Source organism: Molothrus ater, chromosome Z (genome assembly GCF_012460135.2).
Source record: "Molothrus ater isolate BHLD 08-10-18 breed brown headed cowbird chromosome Z, BPBGC_Mater_1.1, whole genome shotgun sequence".
Classification (NCBI taxonomy): domain Eukaryota; kingdom Metazoa; phylum Chordata; class Aves; order Passeriformes; family Icteridae; genus Molothrus; species Molothrus ater.
In genome coordinates, this window is record NC_050511.2 from 68,794,186 (window position 1) to 68,821,277 (window position 27,092).

The 27,092-nt window shown below is 44.1% G+C and overlaps 1 protein-coding gene across 1 annotated transcript; it reads right to left on the reverse strand.

Moving 5' to 3' along the window:
* Positions 1 to 7,978: 7,978 nt before the first annotated feature.
* On the reverse strand, positions 7,979 to 26,810 carry LOC118699763 (V-type proton ATPase subunit S1-like protein). Its single transcript, XM_036403913.2, has 7 exons — positions 26,591 to 26,810; positions 19,403 to 19,443; positions 18,517 to 18,578; positions 16,129 to 16,376; positions 12,331 to 12,381; positions 11,136 to 11,379; positions 7,979 to 8,610 (listed from the first exon to the last, which is right to left on the reverse strand). The coding sequence occupies exons 1-7, from the start codon at positions 26,791 to 26,793 to the stop codon at positions 8,308 to 8,310; spliced, it is 1,152 nt and encodes a 383-aa protein (XP_036259806.1). The 5' UTR covers positions 26,794 to 26,810; the 3' UTR covers positions 7,979 to 8,307.
* Between the last annotated feature and the right edge of the window lie 282 nt (positions 26,811 to 27,092).

A 27,092-nucleotide genomic window follows, 5' to 3' on the forward strand; every position in this document is an offset into this window, starting at 1 on the left:
ACAACCCAGAATGGCCACAAAAATGAACAACAGGCCACAGGGTCTTACACTTCTTTCTTGCTCATGTTTTTTTAATGGAGTTCATTGTCCCATTCCAGCTTTAGCCCCTGCAGTCCCACCCTTGTTTTTCTCCTTCAGCCCACGTTGTTTGTGCTCTTGGGGCTGAGATTTGGGTCATTTGTCCTTGGTGCCCAGCTGGAGCAGGAATTGTTTTGTCTCCCTGCTCTGTGCACAGAGCTCACCATGCCCTAATGTGAAGCTCAGAATTACACACTAAAGCAGCACAGAATGTGAAAAAATAGAAAAGCTGAAACCTGAGGCATCAAGGAGTGGCGTGAGAAGGGCAGAAGCAGAAACCAGCAGAGGGAAGGGTGTCACCAGCCCTGTGTGGCAGGAGGGGACAAGGCCACAGGCAGGGATGCTCCAGAGGCTGATCAGGGCAGCTGTCAATCTTCCTGAGTGACAGCCAGGAGGGGACATCACAGGGCTGAGATGGGCAGAGAGAACAGAAATGAAGCTTCCCCAGCAAACACAGGGCCAGAGGCTCCTGTTCCTGCTGGAGAGACCCCTGGGAGGGGGCGCAGAGTGCTGGGGTCACCACAGCTCCCACCTGATGTCCCCCACTGTCCCCCACACAGGGCTCTGCTCTGATCCCCCCATGCCAGCCCCGAAGCCCTCTGGAGAGATCCCCACTGGCTTTCCCAGTATTTCAGTCAGATTCCTGTGGTTCTAAAGTGGCCAGAAGTGGTAGGAATAAATAAGGCAAAGCAGCACAAACGGCGTCTAAAATGGTTTGCACACCAGCTGAGCATCTTTTTCTCAAATTTTAATAAAGACAATGATACAGTGAAATTTTGCTGCTCTAATGAGCTCTGAACTGTGACTTAGGTTTGTCAAGCAACAGCTGGTGCTGTCCTTAGTATATCAGCATTTGACATCTCCTCAAAAAAATTTTTACTGTTACAGAGAATATGAGCCAAACACTTCTAGCACAAAATTTCCTACAGCTCAATGGCATTTGGAGTTGGTTCTACTGGGTTTTGTAAACCTGCAATAAAAAACCATCACCCGTTTACACTCAAAGATTAATAGAATAAACTGAATTTTATATCTATCTAGAGATAGACAGAATAGCATATATCTACATATAGAAAGATATGTGCATATAGATATAGAAATATATCTATATATCTACATATAGAAAGACAGAATGGCATTTCTGGATGGGTTGAACGACAGCAAAAATTATAAACATTACTCTTTGTTTCAATCACGTAAATAAATATATAACTCATTCAGCAGAACAGGGAGTTAATCACAACCAAGCAAAGCTCCTCTGTAAGGCTGGGGATGCTCTGTTTGTGGGGGTTTTAATTCTCCATAATTCATCTTTCAATTATTACCTGCATCTCCTTCAAAATTCCCAGCTGCTCTTCCCAGTGTGTCCCGGGAAGCAATGAGATTTTATTAATTCAGAATAATTCAGGCATTATTAGAATAATTCAGGCCTCTTAAAGGACCACCAAAGAAACCCAACAAACCTCTAATAGTCGCAACTCACTTCAGAGTTTGGAAGGACAGAAGAGAAATTTGTGGGGTCCCAGTGTCAAGCCTAGATCCTGCACCTCTTGCACATAAAGTGGAAGTTCCCCCTAAAATTTGTTCTGTAGAGCAAAGGAGAGCAAAAAGGAAATATTGTAAAATATTGTGGCCTAGAAATGTCTTCAGAGGAACAGAACCAAACATGTTCAGGCAGTACTGGAGAATGATGCTCCAGCTAGTTCCACACAAATTGCCACCAGGGATTTATGTAATTCACTAAGCAGATTTTCAGGAGAACTGGAGATTTCCTGATCACTTTAATGACATGAAGAATCTGTCTTTGGAGAGGTTTACACTGCCATTTCCCCTTCTGCTGCTGACCCATTAATCTTCCCCACCCTGCAGCAAGATTATATGCATAATTCTGCACCTTTTTGATTTCCCCTGCAGAGTTTTGCAAAATTCCAGGGGCTGGAATGGCACACCCTGGGGACAGCAATCCCAAGGGACCTTGGCAGACCACGAGTTTCACCATAAATGCATTTATGCAAACCATTCCAAACCCTAAAAATCCCCAGGTGGCACCGCAGGCAGCAGCCCTGATACAAAAGGGATTTAAGGTTTTTTTCCTTGCGCTGCACCTCGAGCCAATTGGAACAGATCTGAAAAGGAAGAACATTCATGCTGAGGATGTGCTTACTTGGGAACAGGTTTAGGGGTTTCCACCAAGTTCATTTTGCTGATCAGGGGCAGGATTTATCACAACCCCACATTCCATTTCGCAGGCTGTGTTCGCAGAGCGGTTGAATGCGGGGTTTTTTTTTGTTTTCAAGAAGTGAAGCTAAAAATGTCCCTTTCTCTCAAGGCTTCACATCTGTGCAGTTATGGAACAACTGGAACAGAGCTTTTCAGTCTCTTGAAGAGCCTTGATTGATATTTTGTGACAGAAAGCTGCAGCTGGGAGTGAAAAACCTGCTCATTGTTGGTAAGACAAAATGCTGAAAATTCCTTTTAGCTGGAAAGACCAGCTTGAGCTTGAAAAAAACAATGGGAAACCAGAGCTGGAAAAACTCAGATTTGGGGGGGGGGGTTTGTGCGTAGTTTTGGTTTGGGGTTGTTTTTTGGTTTTGTGGTTTTTTGGTTCTGAGTTGGGGGTTTTTTTGGGTTGGGGTTCTTTGGGTTTTGGGGTTTTTTTTATGTTTATGGTTGGTTTGGGGTTTGTTTGTTTGGTTTTTTTTTATGATAATGAATCCTTTCCACTGGAGACATGTAGAAATGGCAGGAAAGCTGCAGACTGGCTCCAGGACACCTGAGAAGCTGCTCTATGGTGTAAGGGACATCATGGGGCCAAACAAAAAGTGTTGCTTCATTCAGCTGGAAAACCTCCTTTTCCAGCTTCCATCCCAAGTGAAAATTCCTTCGTATTCCCAAGCAGTCGTGTCACACACCTGCAATCATTTGCAATAACCAATTCAGATATTTAGGCAGCCAACACAGAGCATGCTGATGTACCAGAACCAAGAAACTCTCCCAGAAAAAGCCCTCAGACAGAGCTGCAAAATGCTCAGGAAGGCTGTTCCAAAATTTTTAGGAACTGAAACTCTTTATAATAATAAATTATAATTATATATATTTATAAGAATAAATTATAATAGTAATGTGAGTCATGAGCAAATTTACACTACTGACTCAGAAGAAACAAGTTGCAATTTTTTGATTTATGATAAGTTATCAGCTTGAAGGGAAAAAAAAAGTGCAAAAAAAAATATATATATACAATTGAGCACTTTCTTCTGATTTCGTACAGGTTTTGCCCTATAACATCAAATTTTGTATTGGTTTACTGTATTGTTACAGTGAGCAAATTAAGGGGTGACCTGGGAACCATTAAATCAGATTTCAGGCCTGTCACACACCAGTCAAATGCCATGTCACGAGGCTTTCTGGAGGTGGAGAGCACCTCAGGGATGTTCAGTAAGGGTGAAGAGCAGATCCACCCTGAAAATGCCCTCTGAGCTCCTGGGGAAACTTTCTGAAATGAAGGGTGGCACCCAGCTTTTTGGAAATCCTTGATTTAAAAGGAAAACAGCAGAAATACCAAAGCTGCTGTGGCAAGAATCAGTGTTTCAAGGATGAGAGTGAAATGCCGCCATTTGAAAACCTTGAAGGAAATAAATAAATCTATTTCTCCTGGCTCCCTGGAGCTCAGTGCTACTTGCCAGCTGGTGGGCTCATGGTTTGTCTCCCTGCCTTTACAGTGACCATGGCTCTGATTATTCCTTGTGCATTTTTAATTAATGCTAAGCCAAAACTCCACCACTTCAGTTCAAGCAACAGTGCTTAATGTGCTGCTGAAAATCCAGTTTCCTGCTGACGTGAAATTGCCAGATACTGGGGTGAGGGGCAATTACACAATACTTTAACTACTGCACATGAAATGTATGAAGAAAAAAGGTTTTCATTTGTTCAATTCAGCTTTATCACAGTCTGTGAAATTTATCCTGAGTTAAAGGAAGTGAGACTTTTCCTTTCAGCTCTGGGTGGGAGTGGATGGGACCCTGAATTTGGAACACTGAATCAGTTTTAAAAAGATGCTGTAAGGTTTTTGTGAGTGAACACATACACGTTGGAAAGCCTGAGGTGTTCTCATGCAGAAATGGAATTATGCATGTGGAAAAAAGCTTGTGTTTCATAAACTAGTCTGTTAGTGCCACTGCCGCTTATTTCTGTAGCACACAAATAATTTTAACTTGAATTTTCCTGTTCAAGGACCAAGGCAGTGGAATGCCTCTGTTGTTCCAAAATGTGCATTTGATAAGGATTGTTTGGCTCACGTTTACTGGGAATGTAAGAATACACGTTTTTGTGGTTTTCAGCCATGGGTGCTTGCTTTTATACATGGCACCAGGAGACACAAACTACAATTGAGATGATTTTTTTGGTGTATTTTCCACCAAAGCATCATTAACTCCTTGCAAATATATGGCTCATCCTTCCAGTCCTGTGACCAGCGGTGCATCTCCTGTCTAATTAAATTAGTGTATTTATCCTTTCTAAATCCTTCTGCCATTTGAGTAGAACTGTGATGGCACAGGTGCTACCTGGCAGAGGAGAATTACCTGCCACTGCCAGGCAGAGCTGCAACACAAGAAATCACAGCAGAGATAAATACTATGTGTATTCCTTTCCCCAGGGCATCCTAGTCATGCCATGGTTTAGAAAAAGCTGATAAACTGAAAGAATTTTTTTTTCTTTGGTTTTTTTTTTTTGGTTTTTTGGGGGTTGTTTTTTAGTTGTTTTTGTTGTTGTTTTGGTTTTGGTTGGTTTTGGGGTTTTTTTATCTGCATTTTCTTTTACTTCCAAAGTTTTCCTTTTAAGTCACCAGGTACCAGGTACTAATTCTTGTCTCTTGTTCAGGAGGGGCTGGGAGGGACACACACACACACACACAAACCTTGAAATTCTGCACCAAGAAATCCGGCCTGGCTCATGCTGGAGATTTGCAGTGCTGAGCATCTCGAGCACTCAGATATCCACCCTGAAAACCAAGGAAAAGCAAAGGGAGCACAGCTGGGTTGGAAAAGGGGATGAGGAGTGAGGGACAGGACCAGAGGGAAATTCCCTCGTTCCCCATCTCGGTCTTGTAGAACCTCTCAAAACAAAGGTGTTGATTTGCCCATTTAAACCAAGGAAATGAATTATCAGGTCAGATTTACCCTGGCAGCACCATCAGACACCAGCCAGGAGGAGAAATGACCCCTGTGGGAGGAAGAGGCTCCCCTGTGCCTCAAGAACCTTTGTTTGGGAAGGGCTGCTCAGCAGGGTGAGGATCTCACACCAGGGACTCACAGTAAATTTGTCAGGCTGCCTCTGAGCAGTGCCAGGTTTTATTTCCTCAGCTCCAGGCAGGACAAATGTCTTGGTTTGGAAAGACAGGAGTCTGCTAAGGAAGGCAGGAGCCTCCCCTAAAATGGAAAATGCAAACCCCCTCCCTCTGAATTGCTATAAATTTTAAATTAAGGGACTCGGAGGCAAAAATACAGGAACAGTTCTTTACTAGGGAAGAAAATAAAATGATAAAATAAAGAATGCAGTAAACCAAAACAGCAGTGACAGAGTCAGAACACAGCCTGACACCCTGTGGTACAGTCCAATTGGTACAATCCATTTGGAATTTTGTGGCTCAGCCCTCCTGCAGAGTCAGGGCTGGTTCTGCTGGAGCAGAGATCCTGGAGAAAGGTGCAGTCTCTGCCTCTGCAGATCCAGGGGAAGGAGAGGCAGCTGCTGTTCCTCTGGGCAATCCAGTGCAGAAGCCGTGCTGGTGTCTCCAAACCCCAGGATTATATCCGGGTAGGAATGCTTGGCTCCTCCCTCTGGGCCCACATGTCCCAATGGGATGCTGTAGTTCTTATCAGCCATGCAGGGACATTCAGTGGCTTTTATCAGCAGGTGTCTCCCCACTTGTGGAAGAAATAAGGAAAGCTGCCCACGGAACAGAAGACAGCTGCCACACAGATGGCAAACAGAACACAATTGGCTTGGCAATCCAGGACAACAGCCCAGCTCTCCGGAGCACAAGGAACATCTCCTGTGTGGCCCTGGCACCCTGAGCTGTGCCCAGCATCAGCCAGCTCTGTGTGCAGGACAGGGAATGTGGAAAATGAGTATTCTGTGATTGGCTTTTCACAAATATTAAAATGAATATTATATGCGTTGTGTTAGAAAGTAATGCTGTGTTAATTCTCTTAAGCAGTGTGTTTAATATAGTTGTAGGTTATAAGATAAGGTTAAAATAGAAACTATGCTATTTAGGATAATTTTTTCCTAAGGAAAGGACTCACAGTGAGATAGCAGCCACAGGACACCTGGATCTTTCAGAGAAAAAGAATTTATTGCTCCATTATCAGGGGAAATGAACTTCTCAACCCCAAAGACCTGTTGGGATTCAGAAGAAGCAGTTGACACTGCTCAGACAGAATCCTGTGTTTGAATGGAATTTATGCATCATGGATGAGGTGTATGAATGTGCAACAGGCTGTTGTTTTTAAGGGTTCATACTCTGTTAACATGGGGCCTTTTTGGGGCTTATTTTGCCCAGAAAAGGTACCCAAACCATCCCTAACTCTTTGTTTCTATTGTCTCATATTGTCCTAATCCAAATTGTCCAAATCATTATTACTCTAATTGTTTTACTATTTGTATAACCATTCTTTTACTATTAAACTTTTAAAATTTTAAAAACAAGTGATTGGGGTTTTTCACAGGGAACCAACCTGGGCAGGGTTGAATTCTCACCTTCTCCTGCCAGCCCCACTCAGACATTCCTGCTTTTGCTTGCTCCCTTCATGGAAAAGATAAAAGTTTGGCAGCAGCTGGCCACAGGCAGCCTTGGCAAGTCCTCAAAAGCTTGTCTATTACACCTGGTTATGTGTCAAAGATATATATATTTTTTCCCTCTGAAGTGCCTTCCTAGATGAAGTAATCTCTGAGGACTCCACAACTAGTCTGTGTGTCCCCTGTACTAATAAACAGAATACATGTGGACATCTCTCAAGGTGTTTAAAGACCACTGCAGCACCATTTGCAAAGGCTTCAAACAACCAATTATTTCTGTAATCTAAAATTATAAAAGCCATTTGCTTGCAAATCTGGCTTTGATTGATTTTCTATTATGCTGTAGTTCCCATTATTTGTAACATAAAAGCATTACAGTGATAAGAACATTTCTGTGTTCTTACTTGCAAGAAATCAGGGCCAAATTATGGCTAATTTGGAGTTCCCAAACTTTGCCCCTAACAGAAGAAAGGATGAGTGAGATGGCAGTATACTAAACTCTCAGAAGCAGCAGTGAAAATCATAGCACAGTATCCTCTGCACTGCTGGCTGGCACCTTCCACCTCTCTGTTTATTTATATTTGTTTATTTATGTTTGTTTTATATTTGCTTATTTATATTTATTTATTAAATTTGTCTATTTTCCATCTGGAATTCTCCATTCAAGTAGAAGTCCCTAGGGAGACTGATGGGATTTGGTAGAAAATAAATTTACCAGGAATTACAGCACATAATGCTCCTAATCCATCTCCTGGCACAGAGCTGAGCCATGGGGTAAGCCTCTGTGAGCAGATGTCTGGTGTTTTCCCATCAGATCTTGGGATAAACCTCCAGCTTAGACACAGGAAAGCATCAGGATGCTGCTGCCCTGCAGCCACCATTTAATCTGTGCAGTGGATAAAAACACACCTTAAGTGGCCCTGAAGATTCCAGAGTGGGAAAATGAGTTTATGGGGGCAAAAAGGAGTGGATGTGACTTGGGAAATAAAATGAAAACACATCCTGAGAAAGAAACTGGTGCTGGTTTGTCAGGACACAGCAAAATATAAAATGAGGGAAAATTTTGCCTTCTGAAAGAATAAGCAAAGAGTTTGGTTTGGTTTTTTTTTTTTTTTTAACCTTTATTTAATTTCAAAGTGTCCATTACAGATTCTCTCTTCGAGACTTGGTAAGCTGGATGAAGAGCTATGCCTCTATTTTGGCTTTTTGCTACAGGAATAAAGTCCCACAACACGAATATCTCTAACTCACAATGGAATTTTTTTGTCCTCACCTTCATTCCCAAGGCATCTTCAAGATGATTACCAGTGAATAACGGGCTAAAACAATCTGTTACCTACTTTTCCTCTCATCGGCTGGTAAAAAAATCTGCACAGACTACATACAACAGTGCCAGCAGAAGAAAACACCTCTTGTTTCACCGAGACACTGCTAAATATAGATTTTACCAAACTGCTGGTTCCTGAGTTCATAGGAGTCATTTCCACTGTTTCTCAGGGGCTCCTTCTCATCTCCCATGTCACTGTCCTTCATCTGTGCAAAATAGGCAGGAGGAGCTTTGCACTCGTAGTGCCTGTCCAGGGATTTCAGGTGGATGAGCATGTGCAGAGCATAGGCCAGGACCAGCAGCAGAATCAGGGACATCACCAAGCCCATCAGGATTGCTGGGGAGAAGAAGGATGCACAGTCCCTGGCATAGGCAAAATGTCCTTCTTGGATGTTAAAACCTTGAATCTACAGGGAGGACAAAAGGGGTCATGTTAAATAAGGTACTGGTGTTTCATTCATTTGTGTTTCATTATTTTGCTCCTGATGGCAGTGAGAATTTCTGACTTGAGACCTGCACAAATTTGTGTCTCCCACTGATAGCTGGAGCTAATGCTCAGAGTTTATCCAGGTCAGTCTCCTGAAACTCTTAGCTCTTCTAATCCCCTGCACTCTGCTGCCAAAAGGATTTTCAGCTGTGTTTCAAACAGAACTTTCCACCAAGACTCACTCTTGGTGCCTCAGCAATATTTAATTGCAGGCATGGTACCTTTCATGTTAACTGTGCACCTCCAGCATCACTGGCTGAGAGTCCCCAGAGTTTTTGCTTCAGACTGCACAAACTCCAACGTGACCAACCAGGAAATATTCTCAAGTGCCTGCCCTAGGACAAGATTTTTCTCACCAGTTCCACATGGGTGGCATGTGGCAGCAAAACTACAGAAACTACAGAAAGCTGCACCAGTTCTGGAAAACACCAACAGGTTTTATTCCTGGCTTCAGTTCTAATATGATTTTAGCACTCTGCTCCACTAAATCAGTCCATGGACATTTTTCACACAGTGACAAAAGGTTTTTCCATTCCTTTTTCAGCTCCTCATGCCCCCTGACTCAGGTATCTAAATGCAAGGCACTCTAGTCCTGCCATCCTAGGCTCCCTCCTTGTCACACGCAGAAGAATTGGCACTTTCAGAAGATTAATAATCTCATCCTAAAATAAGGGCTTAAGATGGGTCAGGGGAATTATCCAGTGGCTTTAGAGGCAGGCCGGGGTGACTATAGTCAGGGCAGAAGGTTAAAATTCCTAGGCAACAAAAGTGAAGTGAGATGAATCCCATGTCTGTTTGTCTGGTGCTGATATTGGTGCTGAGTGTGAGAGCTCAGCTCAAAATGATGTAATGACAAGAAATCAAATTCACTCACCACTAGAGGGAACACAAGCAGAAAGACTACAAAAAACAGCCTTTAATTTCCTTGGACAGGAAAAGTCTTAGTTTCTATTTTGTGCTCCGTGTGATGCCTTGGGATTTTAGCTTTTATAATTTCCATGTATTTGAGGTCCTGCAGTTCTTTAGTGTGTAACTCTAAATTCCACATTCAGTGTCAGCTGCTGCTGCCCCATTTTGGGCAGACACAACAATTCCTCTCCAGGCCTGGCAACCAAGGACACCTCACTGCCCCAGGGCCAGAAATGCAAACAAAAGGGAGTTGGGGGCAGCAAACTGGGGGTAAATTACTTAATTAGCTGAAGTTGGAATTGTTAGATTAGCCCAATATGCAAACAGACCAAACATAAAAGTGTGAAAACCTTTGACCCGCGGTCCATTTTCGGGTGTAGCCCCTGAGGGAGCTTTGTCTGCCCAAAATGTAACTAAAGGCCCTTCAATAAATATAGCAGCTTCTTATTCTATAAATTCTGTCTGGCCTCTGTTTTTAGGCAGCCCCAAAAAGGCATAAAAGGTCAAAATATTTGGTGGGTCTGACACAGGCCTGTCAGGCCGGGCCTGGAGCTGAGCCGGGCCTGTGTCCAGAGGCTGTGGGGACACAAATGGAGGCCACAGGGTGCATTTTCAGGTGTAGCCCCTGAGGGAGGGTTTTGCCTGCCCAAAATGTATCTGAAGCCCTTTCAATAAATATAACCACTTTTTATTTTCTTAATTTTGTTTGGCCTCTGTTTTTAGGTAGCCCAGAAAAACATCACAAGGTGAGGCACAAATGTGTAAACTGCGCATGGAAGGTGATGGCCTTTCCCGAGAAAGCCAAAACCTCCCCTCAACCCATCCATGGGATCCACCTGTCTGAAATCCGTGGCTGTTGAAGATTGCAATGCAAGATGTTTTCCATTGCCATCTCTAGGGCAGATTACCTTTGTCAAGTGGGCAGTTTGCCTTATCTCTCTCTTTGAGTTACCACATTCACACCTCCCTCGGGAGGGGACATTGCTGATAACAGCCATTGAATGTCCCTGCATGGCTGATAAGAACTACAGCATCCCATTGGGAGATGTGAGCCCAGAGGGAGGAGCCAAGCATTCCTACCCAGATATAATCCAGGGGTTTGGAGACACCAGCACGGCTTCTCCATGGGATTTCCCAGAGGAACAGCAGCTGCCTCTCCTTCCCCTGGATCTGCAGAGGCAGAACACATCCTTCTCTACAGATCCCCCTTGCTCCAGCAGAGCCACCCCTGACACTGCAGGAGGGCTGAGCCACGATTCCAATGGGACTGTGCCAACAGCCTGACCCACAGGGTGTCAGGCTGGGTTCTGACTCTGGCACTGTTGGTTTAGTGCACTGCATTGTTCATTTTATCCTTTTATTTTTTCCCTATTAAAGAACTGTTATTTCCTGCTCCCATGTTTTTGCCTGAGAGCCCCTTAATCTAAATTTATAGCAACTCAGGGGGGTGGGGAGGGTTCACATTCTCCATTTCAGGGGGGGCTCCTGCCTTCCTTAGCAGACTCCTGTCTTTCCAAACCAAGACAATGGCATCACCTGGAAGTCGATGAAGGTGACCTCCCAGAGGTGGGAGAGGTCGTGCTCGGAGCTGGGCACCAGCAGAGCATCGTGTCTCTGCAGGCTGCTGACCCGCTGGCAGCGGAAGGAGTGGGCGGCGGGCGCGCGGATCCCCGAGGCGTTGAAGGTCGCCTGCACCGAGTGGTTGTACAGCAGCTGCAGCCTCTGCAGGCTGAACCAGCTCTGCACCGACAGCTGGTAGTAGCTGGTGGTCAACAGGAGCCTGGGGAGGCCGTGTTGGAGCAGGGAGGAGGGAGAAAATCAGTCAGATTTAACCGCGTTAAATTCGCGCAGCGAGCGACTCCGTCAGAGTCATTGGCGTGACCGGTTTGTATTGGAATGATCAGAATTATGTGAGGTCTTGCTCCTTCCTTGGAGAAGGGAGGGACAGCTTTCCACAGAGGGTGGCAGAGCCCTGGAACAGCTGCCCAGGGAGGGCCTGGAGTGTCTGGAGACATCCCAGCCCCAGCTTCTGTGCCACTGTTCCAGGGGACCCTGTCTGGAGACAGGAATTGCACCAGATCATCTCCAGAGGTCTCTTCAGCCCCAAATACCCCCAAATACCCCTAAATACCCCCAAATACTCCCAAATACCCTGGGTTCCAACCCCAAATACCCTGGGTTCCAGCCCTAAATACCCCCAAATACCCCAGGTTCCAGCCCCAAATACCCTGGGATTCTGTGGTTTGAGGCTGTTCCCTGTGGCAGCGGAAGGAGTTTGGTTTCTCCCACAGAGCAAGAAGAATATGAGGGGATTTTGCCTCATTACTTGGAAAAAATATTAATGCAAAACTGGTATTGTACCCCTCCCACCCGGTGTATATGGAAAATCACTTCTCAAGAAATGCTGTTCTGTCAACAAGAAGCCAACGTAAAAGTGGGTCACAGTCTGATGCCCAGACCATTTTAGCTAAAATCTCAGATGCAGGAAGATTCTACACAAAAGAGATGACCCAAACTTTTCCACGAGTAGAAAACTCAGTATAGGGAAAAAAAATGCCTTAATAAAACAAGTCAGGTGACAGACATGCTGAATGCAGGTGTTTCAGTTATGCAAGAGTTTCTCTCACATTATTTTTGCTTAAACAAATTCTCTTTAATTCCCCACACAACTGCATAACAATGTATTTGTGTTATGTTATTATCTGGTAAGGATTTTATTATATAAACTTACCTGATAACAAGTCCCTTCAGATTCCCAATGTCACCAAACTTCAGGGAAAGCCTAGGTCAAAAAGCAAGTAACATCAGGCTAGGAAAAAAAAATTCAGAGACCTTCAGAGAAAAAAGCACCACAAAAGATTAAGCTCAGTTATACATTAAATTTTTTGCTCAGTCTACCCTTAAAGTCAGTGGGGAAAAACTGTAAGGATTAAATCTTCCTCTAATGAAATATACTCATTCACCTGCTGATTGGAATGAGGCCCAGACCACGCAGAAAGAATAGAAATCCGTGTTTAACTTCCAACAAAACTCAATCCCACTGCTTCCCACCCTAGCTGACAATTAGGCTCTGTGGATCTCCTCTTCCAGCCACCACATCTCAGTCAAGCATCACCCCTGCCTGTCATTAGAAAGTGCAAACAGACACCTTGTCCCCCTCTTTTTAAATATCAGAGCATGAAAGAAAGCAGAGGTGACAGCTTAGATTTCCACATTCCTTCCTCACAAATGCCCTGGCTGTAAGGCAGCTCTGCACTGCCGTGGGCACCTGAAGTTCAGTAAAGTGAAAGGCCCTCCCAGGTTAATTAATGCAATACATTATTAGGCTGAATAGATTCTTCTTGCTTAAAGGTAATATTTTGCCTCTTAAAACCTGCATGGAGATTCTCATTGTTCAAGTAAGGCAGAAAGAAAACACAGTGAGAGCATGCAGGTTCTGAAAGGCCTCCAAAATTAAAGCTGAAGATTAATTGAGAAAACAAAAATAAAACGAAACAAACAAAAACCCAACAAAATATTTAAAAACAAACAAACAAACAAACAAACAAACAAAAAACATCCAAAGCAAAAAACAGCTAGCCCCACAAGTTCCTAGGTGATCTAGACTTCTTGGGTAACACTGGCTCCCTAAGACAGGACACTGAATCCAGACCATCCCTTGCTTTATTACAAATCTAAGTCAGAGACAGTTGAGGATTACATACAGGTAAATGTGCTATTCAAGTAAAAATAAAACAGAAATGCAGCTTGGATTATTATATCTGGTACCATTCCCTGTGTTTTGAAACCCTTAATTTTCCCTTAGTTTATTTTCTGTTAGAAAATGAACTCTGTTTATTTCTGTTAAAAGACTTACTAATCAGACTAAGATTATTTTCAAATTGTAGGCCAGAAGAGAGGGAGGAATGTTTGTTATCACTTTTTTCATCTTTAACATGAGTTTATTCCATTCTCTACCTCTGCCTGTCAAAAGAGTGCTGGATAAGTTCACATGCTGACAATGTAATATTCAAACTGCCTTGTTGAATATTGTGATGCTGGGTTCTTTCTCAATTTCTCTTTTAGCTTTCTGGTAACCTCACTAAAATGTCTGTGCACCTTGTGCTGTAAAATCACAAAGAGGCAACACCTACTTTGTGACGGTACAGCACAAGGTGCACAGACATTTTTGGTAACCACGGACAAAGAGGTTACCAGAAAGTTAAAAGTGAAATTGAAAAAGAACCCTGTGCAGCACAGCTGGCGATCCCTTAGGATTTAACTTTTATATTTTTCATACATTGTGATCCTGCAGTTCTTTAGTGTGTAACTCCAAACTCCACATTCAGTGTCAGCTGCTGCTGCTGCCCCATTTTGGGCAGACACAACAATTCCTCCCCAGGCCTGGCAACCAAGGACACCTCACTGCCCCAGGGCCAGAAATGCAAACAAAAGGGAGTTGGGTGGGCAAACTTGGGGTAAATTATTTCATTACCTGAAGTTGTAATTGTTATTAATTGTATAGTTGTAATAGATTAACCCCCAATATGCAAATGGACCAAACTTATAAAAGTGTGAAAACTGTGACCTGTTTTCCCTTTTTGGGTGTAGCCCCCGAGGGAGGGTTTTGTCTGCCCAAAATGTACATGAAGCCCCTTCAATAAATAGAACTACTTTTAATAGCCTTCATTCTGTCTGCCCCTGTGTTTAGGTACTCCCAAAAACTCATCACTGGCACACACCCCTTGAAGGGAAAATTAGTCATGCACAGCACCTAAGCCCCACATTCAGCACAGGATCCCCTCTCCATCCCCACAAGCAGCTGTGTAAAACAGCTGGAGATGAAACAGACCAACAACTTCAGCCCCATGGGCACTGAGAGCAGACCTGGCTGCCCAAGGAGGGGCCACAGCACTGCAAAAAGTGAGTATTGAGTGTCCACAGCAGGCTGGGCTTAAACTACACAACCCACAGTGGCAGGACATCATCAGAAAAACCTGGGCCTCTTGATGCCTTGGAGTGGCTGCCTAGAACAGGAGCTGGATAAGATCAAAAGAATAAAGTGGGTATTTATGAAAGGCCTTCCAAAGGTGCATTTTGGACAGTCAGAAGCCTCCCAGAGGCTATACCCAAAATGGACAATGGACACGAGTTTTTCACACAATTATAAATTTGGTCCATTTGCATTTCAGGGGTTAATCCTCCAATTCCAGCTTCAGGTAATGAAGCCATTTAGCCCCAGTTTGCTCCCCAACAATTCACTTTTGTTTATACTTTCAGGGCCTGAGGCTGTAGGGTGTTGTCCTGGATAGCCAAGCAAATTGTGTTCTGTTTGCCATCTGTGTGGCAGCTGTCTTCTGTTCACTGGGCAGCATTCCTTTCCTTATCTCTTCCACAACTGGGGACACCTGCTGATAACAGCCATTGAATGTCCCTGCATGGCTGATAAGAACTGCAGCATCCCATTGGGAGATGTGAGCCCAGAGGGAGGAGCCAAGCATTGCTACCCAGATATAATCCAGAGGTTTGGAGACACCAGCACGGCTTCTCCATGGGATTTCCCAGAGGAACAGCAGCTGCCTCTCCTTCCCCTGGATCTTCAGAGGCAGAACACATCCTTCTCTACAGATCCCCCTTGCTCCAGCAGAGCCACCCCTGGCACTGCAGGAGGGCTGAGCCACAATTCCAATGGGACTGCTGCCAACACCCTGACCCACAGGGTGTCAGGCTGGGTTCTGACTCTGGCAGTGTTGGTTTGGTTTACTGCATTCTTTATTTTATCTTTTTATTTTCTTCCCTATTAAAGAACTGTAATTTCCTGCTCCCATATCTTTGCCTGAGAGCCCCTTAATTTAAATTTACAGTAATTCAAGGGGAGGGGGTTTACATTTTCCATTTCAGGGGAGGCTCCTGCCTTCCTTAGCAGACACCTGTCTGTTCACACCAAGACAGATGTCCTTGAGTGTCGCAGATATCTTTTATGGAAAAATCCCTTCCTTAGGATTTTTCCTCCTGAGAAGCCGAGAGGCCTCAGAAACGAAATGTAACCAATGGTTATCTGCTGCTGTGGAATGCAACAGGTACATCTGGGATTGGCCCATGTTGGTTGTTTCTAATCAATGGCCAATCACAGTCAGCTGGCTTGGGCAGAGAGCCGAGCCACAAGCCTTAGTTATCATTCTTTCTGATTCTATTCCTAGCCAGCCTTCTGATGAAATCCTTTCTTCTATTCTTTTAGTATAGTTTTAATGTAATATATATCATAAAATAATAAACCAAGCCTTCTGAAACATGGAATCAGATCCTCGTGTCTTCCCTCATCCTGGGACCCCTGTGAACACGGTCACACTTCAGTTTCAGAGGAATTGTGTTGTCTGACCAAAACATGAAGACAGCAACCAACATTCTGTATGGAGCTTAGAGTTATACCTTAAAGCAGCACAGGATTTGACAAATGAAACAGCTAAAACCTTAAGGCTCCACTCCCATATTCACTCCCCAGAGTGGCTGCCTGCCCCCAGCTCCCCCAGCAGAGCAGAATTCCCCTTACATGGCGCTGTCCTCGCTGCAGTTTGAGTCCCCAACATCCACGGTGGCATGGGCTCCAAAGGTCCTGTCTGTCAAATCCAGCTGGGTGTGGTTCTCCATCCTGATCAGGATCCTCCTGGCCCAGAACAGGATGCAGGGGGTGCCGTTGATGGTGACGTTCAGGGGGCTGCAGTGGCTGTGGGGGAGCCCAGGGTGGCTCCAGGGTGCTCCTTGCCACTGTCCCCCCCTGCTCGAGTTGTAGCTGACAGCCTGAGGGGCCACACAAGAGATTTCTGTCAGAAGATGTGCGTGAAAAGTGCCTGTTTTGTGATTGGCTTTTGGCCAATACTAAAATGAATATTGTATGTGTTATGTTTGAAAGTAATGCTGTATTCATGCCCTTAAGCAGTGTGTTAAATATAGTTTTAGGTTACAACAAAATGTTAAAATAGAAACTGTGCTATGTAGGATACTTTTTTAAAAGAAAGGACTGGCACTGAGATAGCAGCCACAGGACACCTGAATCTTTCAGAGAAATGGAATTTCTTGCTCCATTATCAGGAGAAATGAACTTCTTCCTGCCTCACTCAGCCCTGAAGAGCTGTCAGGATTCAGAGGAAGCAGCTGACACTGCCCAGACAGAATCCTGTGTTTGAATGGAATTTATGCATCATGGATGAAGTGTATGAATATGCAACAGGCTGTTGCTTTTAAGGGTTAATTCTCTGTTAATATGGGTCCTTTTTCGGGCTTATTTTGCCCAGAAAAAGGTACCCAGACCATCTGTAACTCTTTGTTTTAATTATCTCGTATTGTCCTAAATTCTAATTGTCCAAAATATTATTACTCTAATCATATTGCTATTTTAAAAACAATTTTATTACCATTAAACTTTTAAAATTTTAAAAACAAGTGATTGGCGTTTTTCACAGCATGGTTTCAGGAGTCACCAGAACTCGTGAGCCAGCCCTGGTCTGAGCAAGCAGGGGCATTCCTGGCTGTTTCCCCTTCCCACCATGGGGATGGCACCTCACAGAGCACCCAGCCCCAGCACAGAAGGTGCCCCCTCAGCTGCAGATTCTCTACAGCACTTCTAAAAATTGCTTCAGCCCACTGGAAAGGACTCAGGTTCTGCCAAGGACGCAGCCCACCATGCTGGAAGCACACTGGGCAGCTGTACACGTGAGAGAAATTTCTGTATTTAACCTACCTGCAGGCAGCTTGGCTCACCATGGCTTCGAATCAGGGAAATACCTGCTGCAGAATGGGATGGATCAGGTAGGGACCCCTGCCTTTACAAAATCAGGACTAAAACCCAGGGACTGCAGCTTCCGTGTCCTCTGCACACACCAGGAAACTGCCATCCCTTGTGTGCCTAATTTCATAGCCAAATTTCAATTTTCAAAAAGACAATTTGGCTGTCAGGCAAGACAATTTGACTTAGGGCTCAGGAAGAACTAAAAAAATTAAATGCCATTCTCAAATTTCACCCTCAGATTTCCAGTGACCACCTCTGTCCTATCCAAATAAGATAACACACATATTGTGTGTTTTTACCATGTCATATGATTGCAAGTTCACACTAAAACAGGAAAGGTTTCCTGAGTCCCAGTCATAAACAGCATCTCACCAGGCTCCAGAAGGGACACAGTTAAGCCCCAAGGTTTTGTCTTGGCTTAAAGAGAGATATTTTGTGTGTGTGTGTGTGTGTGTGTGTGTGTGTGTGTGTGTGCTGTTCAGGTCAGCAAATCATAACTCTCAGCTCGAACCCTGAAAGATCCCTTTTGATACTGGACCTTACATATGGCACAGGGATGTTTTAGGATTAAAACTAACAAGCACTGACAGCAACAAGCTGAAAGCAAAGCAAGATGATGGTCAGGAAATGTGCTGAGCGGGTGTGAGTGTATTCATATAAATGGCAGGGCTGTCTCCTCAGAAGTCCACATGAGAGAGATTTATTCAATGTGTTCCCGACATTGGAAAGCATCATTTTTGGTAAGGAAGCCTTTAATGCTCAGGTTTTGACAAGACCTACAGCCTGGTCTCCGGTAAAAAGCTCCCACTGAAAATATGAAGTTTTGCTCCTGCTCTTCCTTCAGGACCAGCTGAAATGAGAACAAGACTGGTGAAATCCCATTGTGCAGAACGTGGATATAAGGATTTTGTCCCAAAACCATGGCCAGCCAGCACCAGCAACAGCACCTGTGCTGTCATTGCAGTCCTCAGAAAAGCAGAGAATATTGGTACAAGTGGTGAGGCAGAATTGTACCACACTGTTTTACAGGGTTTTCTTGGCTGCTGTTTCTTGTAAACAAAGTAAATCAAATTTAATTCAGCATTGTAGTTAAATTGGAAGACCTAAATGTGCTGTGAAAAGACTTCACAGATCCAGCCCTCCAGGCATTACCTGTGCAATTGTCTCCTGATTGACATTAAACTTTGGTTTCACACGACCATTGTAATGCTGACCTGCAGAAGGAGGAGTGTTACTTCATTATTAGCATATTATAAACACACATTCATAAACACATTTATAAAAACACACATCTATGAAATTTTGCATGTTCCTATGCAAATAATAATTATCTCTGCACAAAATACGTATGTCAGAATTACTGCTTTTGCCTTGGAAAATGCTTGACTGGCAGCAAATTCTGCCTTCACTACATGTATTTTCTAATTTGCCTTTCTTGTTCACCAAAGTTCCGCTTGTTTTCATTGGAGACCTCATCACCCTCACTGGGAGGAACTCCAGTGCCCCAAAATTACAGGAATCAGTCTAAATCTGTGTTTATTCATCTCAAACACATTAAAAGCTGCCTTTTTTTTTTTCCTCCATGCAGCAAATTCATCAAAGGGTATGTGCTGAACAGCCTGGCAAAAGTGTGATAACTGTGCTGGGAACTGTCTCCCTGCACTGCCAGAGACAGGGAGCTGTGACAAATGTCCTGACATCCCAACCTCTCCTTGCCAGGAGGGTGAAGTTTCACAAGCACAGATCATTTCATGGGCACTCTCACAGCCCCATCCTTCAAGCACTTCGCTCTGTTTTAAAAACTTGGTTTAAAAAAAAGGTGAATGATTTTTCCTTCCACATTCTCACTGCATCTGAGAGTTGGACAGTGAATTGTTATTTTAACAGGAAGATCCTTTTTAAGGGTGTTTTTAAAGAGGGTTATGCTTTAACAAAACATGTGACAGAAGAGTCTTCAACATCTGGGAATGAAATTAAATCTTCTACAGGCACAATAACAGAAGCAGCATCCAGGGATTCAGCCCACCAAAAGCCTTACCAACTCTCTGGAGAGAATCTTGATCTGAAAACTCATGTGAACTAGGAGAGAAGAGAAAAAATATTTATTGTGCAGCACCTGAATGCAAAGTCTGCAGCAAAGTTTAGTGGGGAAATCTGCGGCTGCTTCACTCCTCAGGACATTCCAAAGGCAGCTCAGGTCCTTGGCTGGTGCAGGCCACAGGAGCAGGGCAAAATATCCCAAAGCTGCTGTGTCCTGGCTAAAACTGTCTCATTTTCAGGGATCATTCAGCTGGAGCAGCCCATGTCCTTACCACGCTGTCCCATTACGGAGGGGCTGGGCAAAGCTGAGTGAATAGAAGAAATAACAATTGATGATTTTCCAGTGTATCCATAGCAAGGAAGAAGACAAGGCCGTCAGCATGGAAACAGATTAGAAAAGATACGTGAGAATTTTTGTAAGCTAGACTACGTGCATGAGCAGATGTATATACGTTATTAAATTTCTGTATTAAATTTCTGTATTTATTTTTGTATTATTTTGTATTATCTTATTAAATTTCTGTATTTTTTGCCTCTTATACTGACATTAATTGCTCTGCACCAATGAATATAATCAGTTATTGTGATGTAGTTAATTACTTAACACGATGCTTTATTAAGAGTATATAAGCTGGAGAACACGCTAAATAAAATACTTTTTTCTTCTTAGACCTTGATCACATGTGTGTGTCATGTCTGACCTAACAGTGCCATCTCATCCCATGGGATGTCAGTTTTGGGGTGTGTTGGGAAGGGTGAAAGTTTGACAAGAAAGTCTCACAGATATGTGTATGCATGGCAGAAAGACTTTTAAATATAGAGTCTGATGCAGGAATAGAGATGGAAGCAAGTTTTGATATAGAAGAAAAGAATTGCTGAGCCAGTCTCACTGGATAACCAAGGAGGCAAAGGGTGTGTGAGTTAGAAGGGGTTTGTATGGCTTAGAGCAAAGGATAAACCCACCCCAAACAAGAAGATGTCTTTTCCAAGCAGAAAGAGAGCACAGGCAAACAAGGCAGCAAAGTTGCAAGCAGAAAAAAGGTCTCAGAATTTTCCACTGCAAGAAAACTGAAAAACAACTTCTGGCTTAAACTGTGACGTACTGACTGTTAGTGACTGGAGAACAGTAACATGAATATGGTAATTACAGTAGTTATGATGGGCTGTAGATAATAGTTAAGGTACAGATTGGTTCTGCTGTATGAAGATGCTCAGCAAAGTCTATAATGCATTGTGACCAAAAGAAAAGTCTAGAATGCACTGTGACCAAAACCAAAGGGTCTCCAGGCCTGCCTGCAGCTGGAGCTGAGAGCTGTGGGCACAGCTCTGTCCCCACGACCCTGGGCTGCTGTAACCTCTTGGATGGAACAAACTGCATTTTGGAGAGCCCCTGCAGCCCCACATCCCTCATTTAGGCTCTCACAGTTCCAGGCAATTACAAATCCCATGGGAGTCACTGCAAGGCTGGGCTCAGGTGAGGCACATCTCAAGTGACAGCCACCAGGCTCGTGAATTTTAAAGCATTTTATTTTCTTCTGAGGCATAAGTCTTCAGCTGGTGTCAGCACAATCAGTGTGGGAATCCACAAAATCAGAGGGTTTTGGAAAAGCAGCAAAAGGCAGGCCCCAGAGACAGCAGAACTGTGATTGGAGCTGAGCAGCAGCCATGAGATTGGTCAGCAGAAAAATTATGTAAAAAGTAGAAAAGCAAGGACAAATAGAGCAATGGTCTGTGTATTAATGCTTGTCTAGAATAACTCCCTGAGCTACAGAAAGTTTATCTAGCAAGATATTAGGAAGGTTGAAGCTTAATAGTGGAGCTCTGTGCATTGTGTTTGAAGGCTCACAAGCAGGTATTGTATTTGAAATAAGCAAGCATTGTTTAACCACAGGTACCTGTGCTTATAGTGATTGGACAGAACTACTGTCAATATAGAATAGTTACTGTACAGATATAAACACTGTCAATGTGCTTTTGCTTTGTGGGATTGGGCAAAAAACTCCTGGAGTGAGTGGTGACATTGAGTTCTGTGTCTGCTGCCTGGGATGTGAGCTGGTGGCATCTTCCCATTGCCATAGCCATGGAATGGGAGTGATGGTGGGAAATCAAACAGCTCCAGGCACGTTCCCAGCAGCCCTGTCCTGTCTGTGGTTTGTGCAGAGACCCCCAGCCAGGGATAAATCAGCTTTCCCCAGCCAGAGACTCAGCCCAGTGGATTCACAAACTCCAACAAACACCTAAAGATCAGAGCCCAAGACACCAGGACCCCCTCAGGACCCGAATCCTCCCCATGAGTCCATGGATACTTTCCACATTCCAGCACCTTCCTTGGCACTGCATCCCCCCTCAGTGGATGGATTTGCTCCTGTGATGGCTCTGTCCCCTTCCCCAAGGCTTCCATCATCAGAATTCCCACTTTTCCAGCTGCGACCCTGTTCACAGGGGTGCCAGGGTGAGGGAAGAGACGAGGATCTGACTCCATGCTTCAGAAGGCTGATTTATTATTTTATGATATATATTACATTAAAACTATACTAAAAGAATAGAAGAAAGGATTTCATCAGAAGGCTGAGCTAAGAATAGAATAGCAAAGAGTGATAACAAAGGTTTGTGGCTTGGCTCTCTGTCTGAGCCAGCTGGGCTGTGATTGGCCATTAATTAGAAACAACCATATGGACCAATCCCAGACCCACCTGTTGCATTCCACAGCAGCAGATAACCAATGTTTACATTTTGTTCCTGAGGCTTCTCAGCTTTTCAGGAGGAAAAGACCCCCCCGGCACACACAGGAGGAGGGATCCCAACCCAATCCCCATCACAGCATCCTCAAGGGCAGATGAATGGCACAGCCTGGAGCCCACCCTGCTTGCCCACCCTGAAAGAACTTTTTATAAAGATCTTACACTCAGAAAAGTTCAACTGTGTCCAATAATTTGGACAGCTGAACTTTTATCTGGCAGTGTTTTTTACATAATAATTTTTATGTGGTTATGTTATTTACATATGGAGAGGCTGACTTTGTCCTCGGCTGCTGCTCTGAAACCCCAGTGGCTTCAAGAAGCATTTTCTGCTTTTTGCTTCTTCTTCTTCTGCTGCTTTTTGGGTGGCAGGGTTAGTGCTGGCCTGGGGTCTTCAGATATTCATATTTTTGTGCCAACAGCAAACAGAGATGGGTAGAAATATTCAGATTTTGACACGCAGGTAACAGAAGATGTGGCTGCAATGGACCAAAACCTGTTTTCTTGCTTACACAGAACCCTCTCTCAGGCTGCTTTACAGTTAGGAACGTGGGCCCTGCAATTTGATGTAGCTTTTTTTCAACTTTTCCAGTATTTCTTCGTGACAGATCAGGCTGAAAAAGGTAATTTGGGGGAGCATTTTTTTTTCATGGTGATGCCTAAAAAATTAGGGCACACCAAAACAATATGAATGCACATTATTTAGTTATACTGACTTTAGCTGTACTTAGTTGCAGATATATATATATATATAGTTATGCTTTGTTATACTTTTAGCTCCTCTCCATAATTAAACACTATTTGCATATATGCATAATTAAGCACTCATAGCCATTTACTCCAGCTTGGAAATCACCACCTGGACTAAAACGTTGGTGTTGGAAGAAGAATGGTGTAAAACTGTGCAATTCCTTCTATTCCCTGACAGGTTTCTATGCTGTTAATGGAGGAGGAAAGGTTAATTCTGTTTTTTGTGACTGTCCATTAAGAAAAATGAATCCTGGCTCCTCCACAGCCACCGTGGGAGAGATGTCACATCTCTGCTTTCAGCATGAAGGCACTCAAACAGAGATGAATGTGCACAGCTGGTGAAATATTCATGTTTTCATGGGGAATGCAGAGCAGAGGGTGACCCAGGAGCCACCAAGACCCGTGAACACGCTCAGCACTGAGAGGAATGGAGGATTTCTCTTTCCAGACAAGCTGTGGGTCTGCTGGTGGATAAAACCAGCACTGGGAGAGAAGAGAAACAATGGGAAGGATTCCACTGATTGGTGAATGGAAAAAGAGATTTGCCTTTACAAATAAACTTTGGGTTGGCTGAGAAATGAAATCAGACATTGAAAGGTGAAAGAAACAGTGGGGAAGAAAAACCCCTGAATTCCATAAGAGTTAAAAATGTAAAGGGAGGGTTGTACATTAGAGGGAAATCTTTGGGATCAGGTGTTCTGGGAAGTCTGAACCTCTCAAGTGCCTCAGAAATGGGGAAAGAGAGAAGGGAAATGTGGCTGGAAATTGGGATAAAAAGGAGGCTGCATCCTCCAAAAATGTGAGAGACCCCAGGGGAATGGCCCATGGCCTCTGCCTTTATTGGAATAAAGTCAAAGGACTCCTCTGTCTCCTTTCTGGACATAAACCTCTGCTGCTTGTGGGTGGATTTTCCTGACAGCCCCGTTCGTTCCAGACACAGAGAGGGAGATGCCTCCAGCCAGGCCCTCCTGCTAATTACCCTGTTAATGAGCAGCGCTGGCTGCCTGCTCTCGTCCTGCAGGAGGCAAGCAGGGCCAGCAGGAAGGGAACTCCATCACTCCCCAGGGCACAGCCAGGCTGGCACACAGGGACAATCCCACCCTGGTTTTGGGGCAGGCACGGTGGGGTGCCAAAACAGCAGCTTTTCCACCCAAAAAGGCCAGCTGGGGAATCCACAGGCAGCAGAGCCCTGTGGGGCTCAGCTGGAGCATGCCCCCGTGGGAATAAAAGTATTGAAAGTGAGAAAAGGGAAAACAACTACATGCTAAAAAATAATGTATTCCCTTTTGATTATAAAAATGGTAATTACATGCGTAAGAGAAAATAAACTAGCCAGCACTAGAGCGTTCTCCACAGCAGATAATTTGAAGCACTTTGAGTTATAGACCCTTTTACCAGCCTCTCTTAGTATGAAATTTCAGATTCACTTGATCACAAGTGGAGCATGTTTTGATGGGCCACATTTCCCCCTTGCCCATTGGTAAACAGCTCTCCCAGGTGCACCCAGGCACGTGTGTTGTACTTTGAGTTTACCATACCAAGCACGTTAGGAACCCACATGAAATTGGATTAGCCCTAATCCAAAGCACTGGAATGACTAATCACTATGCAAAACCCAATTAAATGGGATTATAAGTACAAAGAAGTGTAAATTTCCTCTTATCAGATGACATTATCCATCTACTGAAGATAACCAAGTCGGGCTTGTTTGTGTGCAGAAGTTGATAAACACTGCAGGTCTTGAGGACTAAACAGCATTTTCTGCACTCAAATAACCACACGGCTAATCCTGGCACTCAGGACTGAGTGTGGAGGCCACAGGCAATCTTCATGCCCTGTCCACACTCCTACTCCTCATATCACTGCTCTGATAAACTGCACCAGATGGGGAAATGCACTCTGCACCTACAGAAACATTCTGTATGTGAAATTACAGAAATTTAAAATTTCCCGTGTTTCCATTAGTTCAGGGTCGTCTCCCTAAGACTGGCAATCTCCAGCGGCAGAATTCCTCACTGGCTGCTGAACTGGTTAGAGCCAGTTTAGGAAAATCGCATGTGAACCTCTCAAATGCGCCGAAAATAAAATTGTGAGAGGTGAGGAGCACCTGGGGGCAATGCACTGCTTGTGGTCCTAGGGACACTCAACATAAGGAATTGCAGTGAAGTTATTAATGCCATAAATGTGTAAGTTTGGAGAGACCAGATTCAAGGAAAGAGCTGGCTCCTTCTAAGAAACATCCTGACAAAAAACATCACTGACTTTTAAATGCCTCTGTGTAAGTTCTATCAATGAGAAATATCTAGAAACCCACAACTCCTCTGGTTTTTTAATGTGTGATTTAACACAGGGAAACAGATTTCCATAAATGTTTTACAAAGCACTGATTACTGGTGCTGATTTGCAACTTAAGGGATGTCCAACAAGGTCTGGATCAGAGCAAGGTGATACTCAAGCTTCCATTTTCAACACAAAAAGAGAAACTGAGCTCAGAAAACTTCCAGCAAAATTACACTGTGCAGGCACAGTCCCACTCCCAAGGAGGCAAAATTCCCATTTGATTCACTGGCATCAAGATCATGACTTCATCTGTTAATATTTATTGCAATACAGTTCAGGAAATGCTCCACTGTTTGTTATCTGTCAGATTTTGGTCTGACTGAAAGACAAAGAAGTGAAATTATCTAAGAAGAGCAGTAAGAAATCAGAGAGCTGGCAGAGGAGAGCAGCAAGTAAGCTGTTTAATGAAAACATATTGTAGCATTTATCAGTAACTGGCTACCAGATCTCTTAATACAAGCTTAGGCAAATCACCACACGTCCCTCTTGCCTCAAATGCACAGATTTTACTGGCAGCTGCGACCCTCACCAGCACGTTTGCTCTGTGGTTTTGTCTCTGTTTCTGGTGCCTTTGGGCATCACTCAGCTCACACAGCTCAGGCTGTTTTCACTTTCCCAGTGCTTGGCTCCACAAAGTCCCCTCTTCCCCCTGCTGTGGTCTGGGCTCACTGTGTTTCACCAGAGGGTGAAACAGCACCACCAATAATAAACCCAAACCTCCAGTAATTTTTTAAGTACTTGCAATATTGTATTCACACTTCAGATATTCCATGCAAGCAGAATGTTTCCGTGCCTGAGTTTCTTGGAGTAGTTTTCACACCCTTGCTGTTGTGCTATTTATAACTCCCTAAAATCAGCGTGGGAGTCAATAAAGCACAAATTAAACCCAGGACGGATTCACAGAAAGCACCCGATTTTAAACAACGTTCACAAAATTCTTTCAAAGTTACATCTCCAACGCACCGCCTGCTTCAAAATAATATTTTAATGCAATATATTGTATTAATTTATATATATATAAATTTATAATATATGTAAAATTATAATATATAAAAATTTATAATATATAAAAATTTATAATATATAAAAATTTATAATATATAAAAATGTATAACATAGAAAAATTTATAATATAGAAAAATTTATAATATATGTAAATTTATAATATAGAAAATTATATATATATATAAAAATTTATAATATATGTTTATTTATAATAAAATATATTTTTTAATAAAAAACAATAACACCCTGCAATAGCCCGCGGTGTTTTCAAACCTTGAAGGGAAAGCAGAGCCACGTCCTGGCGTTCTGCACGAAGGACAGAATTGGAAAAAGCCTGCGCTCCGGGTACCGACCTGTTCGCGGCGGGGCTTCGCTCCTCGGAGCGGCCGAGCGCGGCCAGCAGCAGCAGCAGCAGCAGCAGCAGGAGCCGCAGGGCAGCGATCCGGTCCATGGGGCGGCCGGGAGCCGCTGCCCGCCCGGCACAGCAGCGCCGGCTCCGGGGGCGGGACAGCGCCGGGGGCGGCGGCTGCGGGCGGAGCTGCTGCTGCATCTCCATCCCCGCTGCATCCGCGTCCTGTCCCTGGATCCATCCCCGCCTCATCCCGCTCTGTCCCTGCTCCATCCCCGGCTCCATCCCCGGCTCCATCCCCCGCTCCATCCCCGGCTCCATCCTCGGCTCCATCCCTGCTCCATCCCCGGCTCCATCCCCCGCTCCATCCCCGGCTCCATCCTCGGCTCCATTCCCGCTCCATCCCCGGCTCCATCCCCGGCTCCATCCCTCGCTCCATCCCTGGCTCCATCCCCCGCTCCATTCCCGCTCCACTCCTGGCTCCATCCCCGCTGCATCCCCGGCTC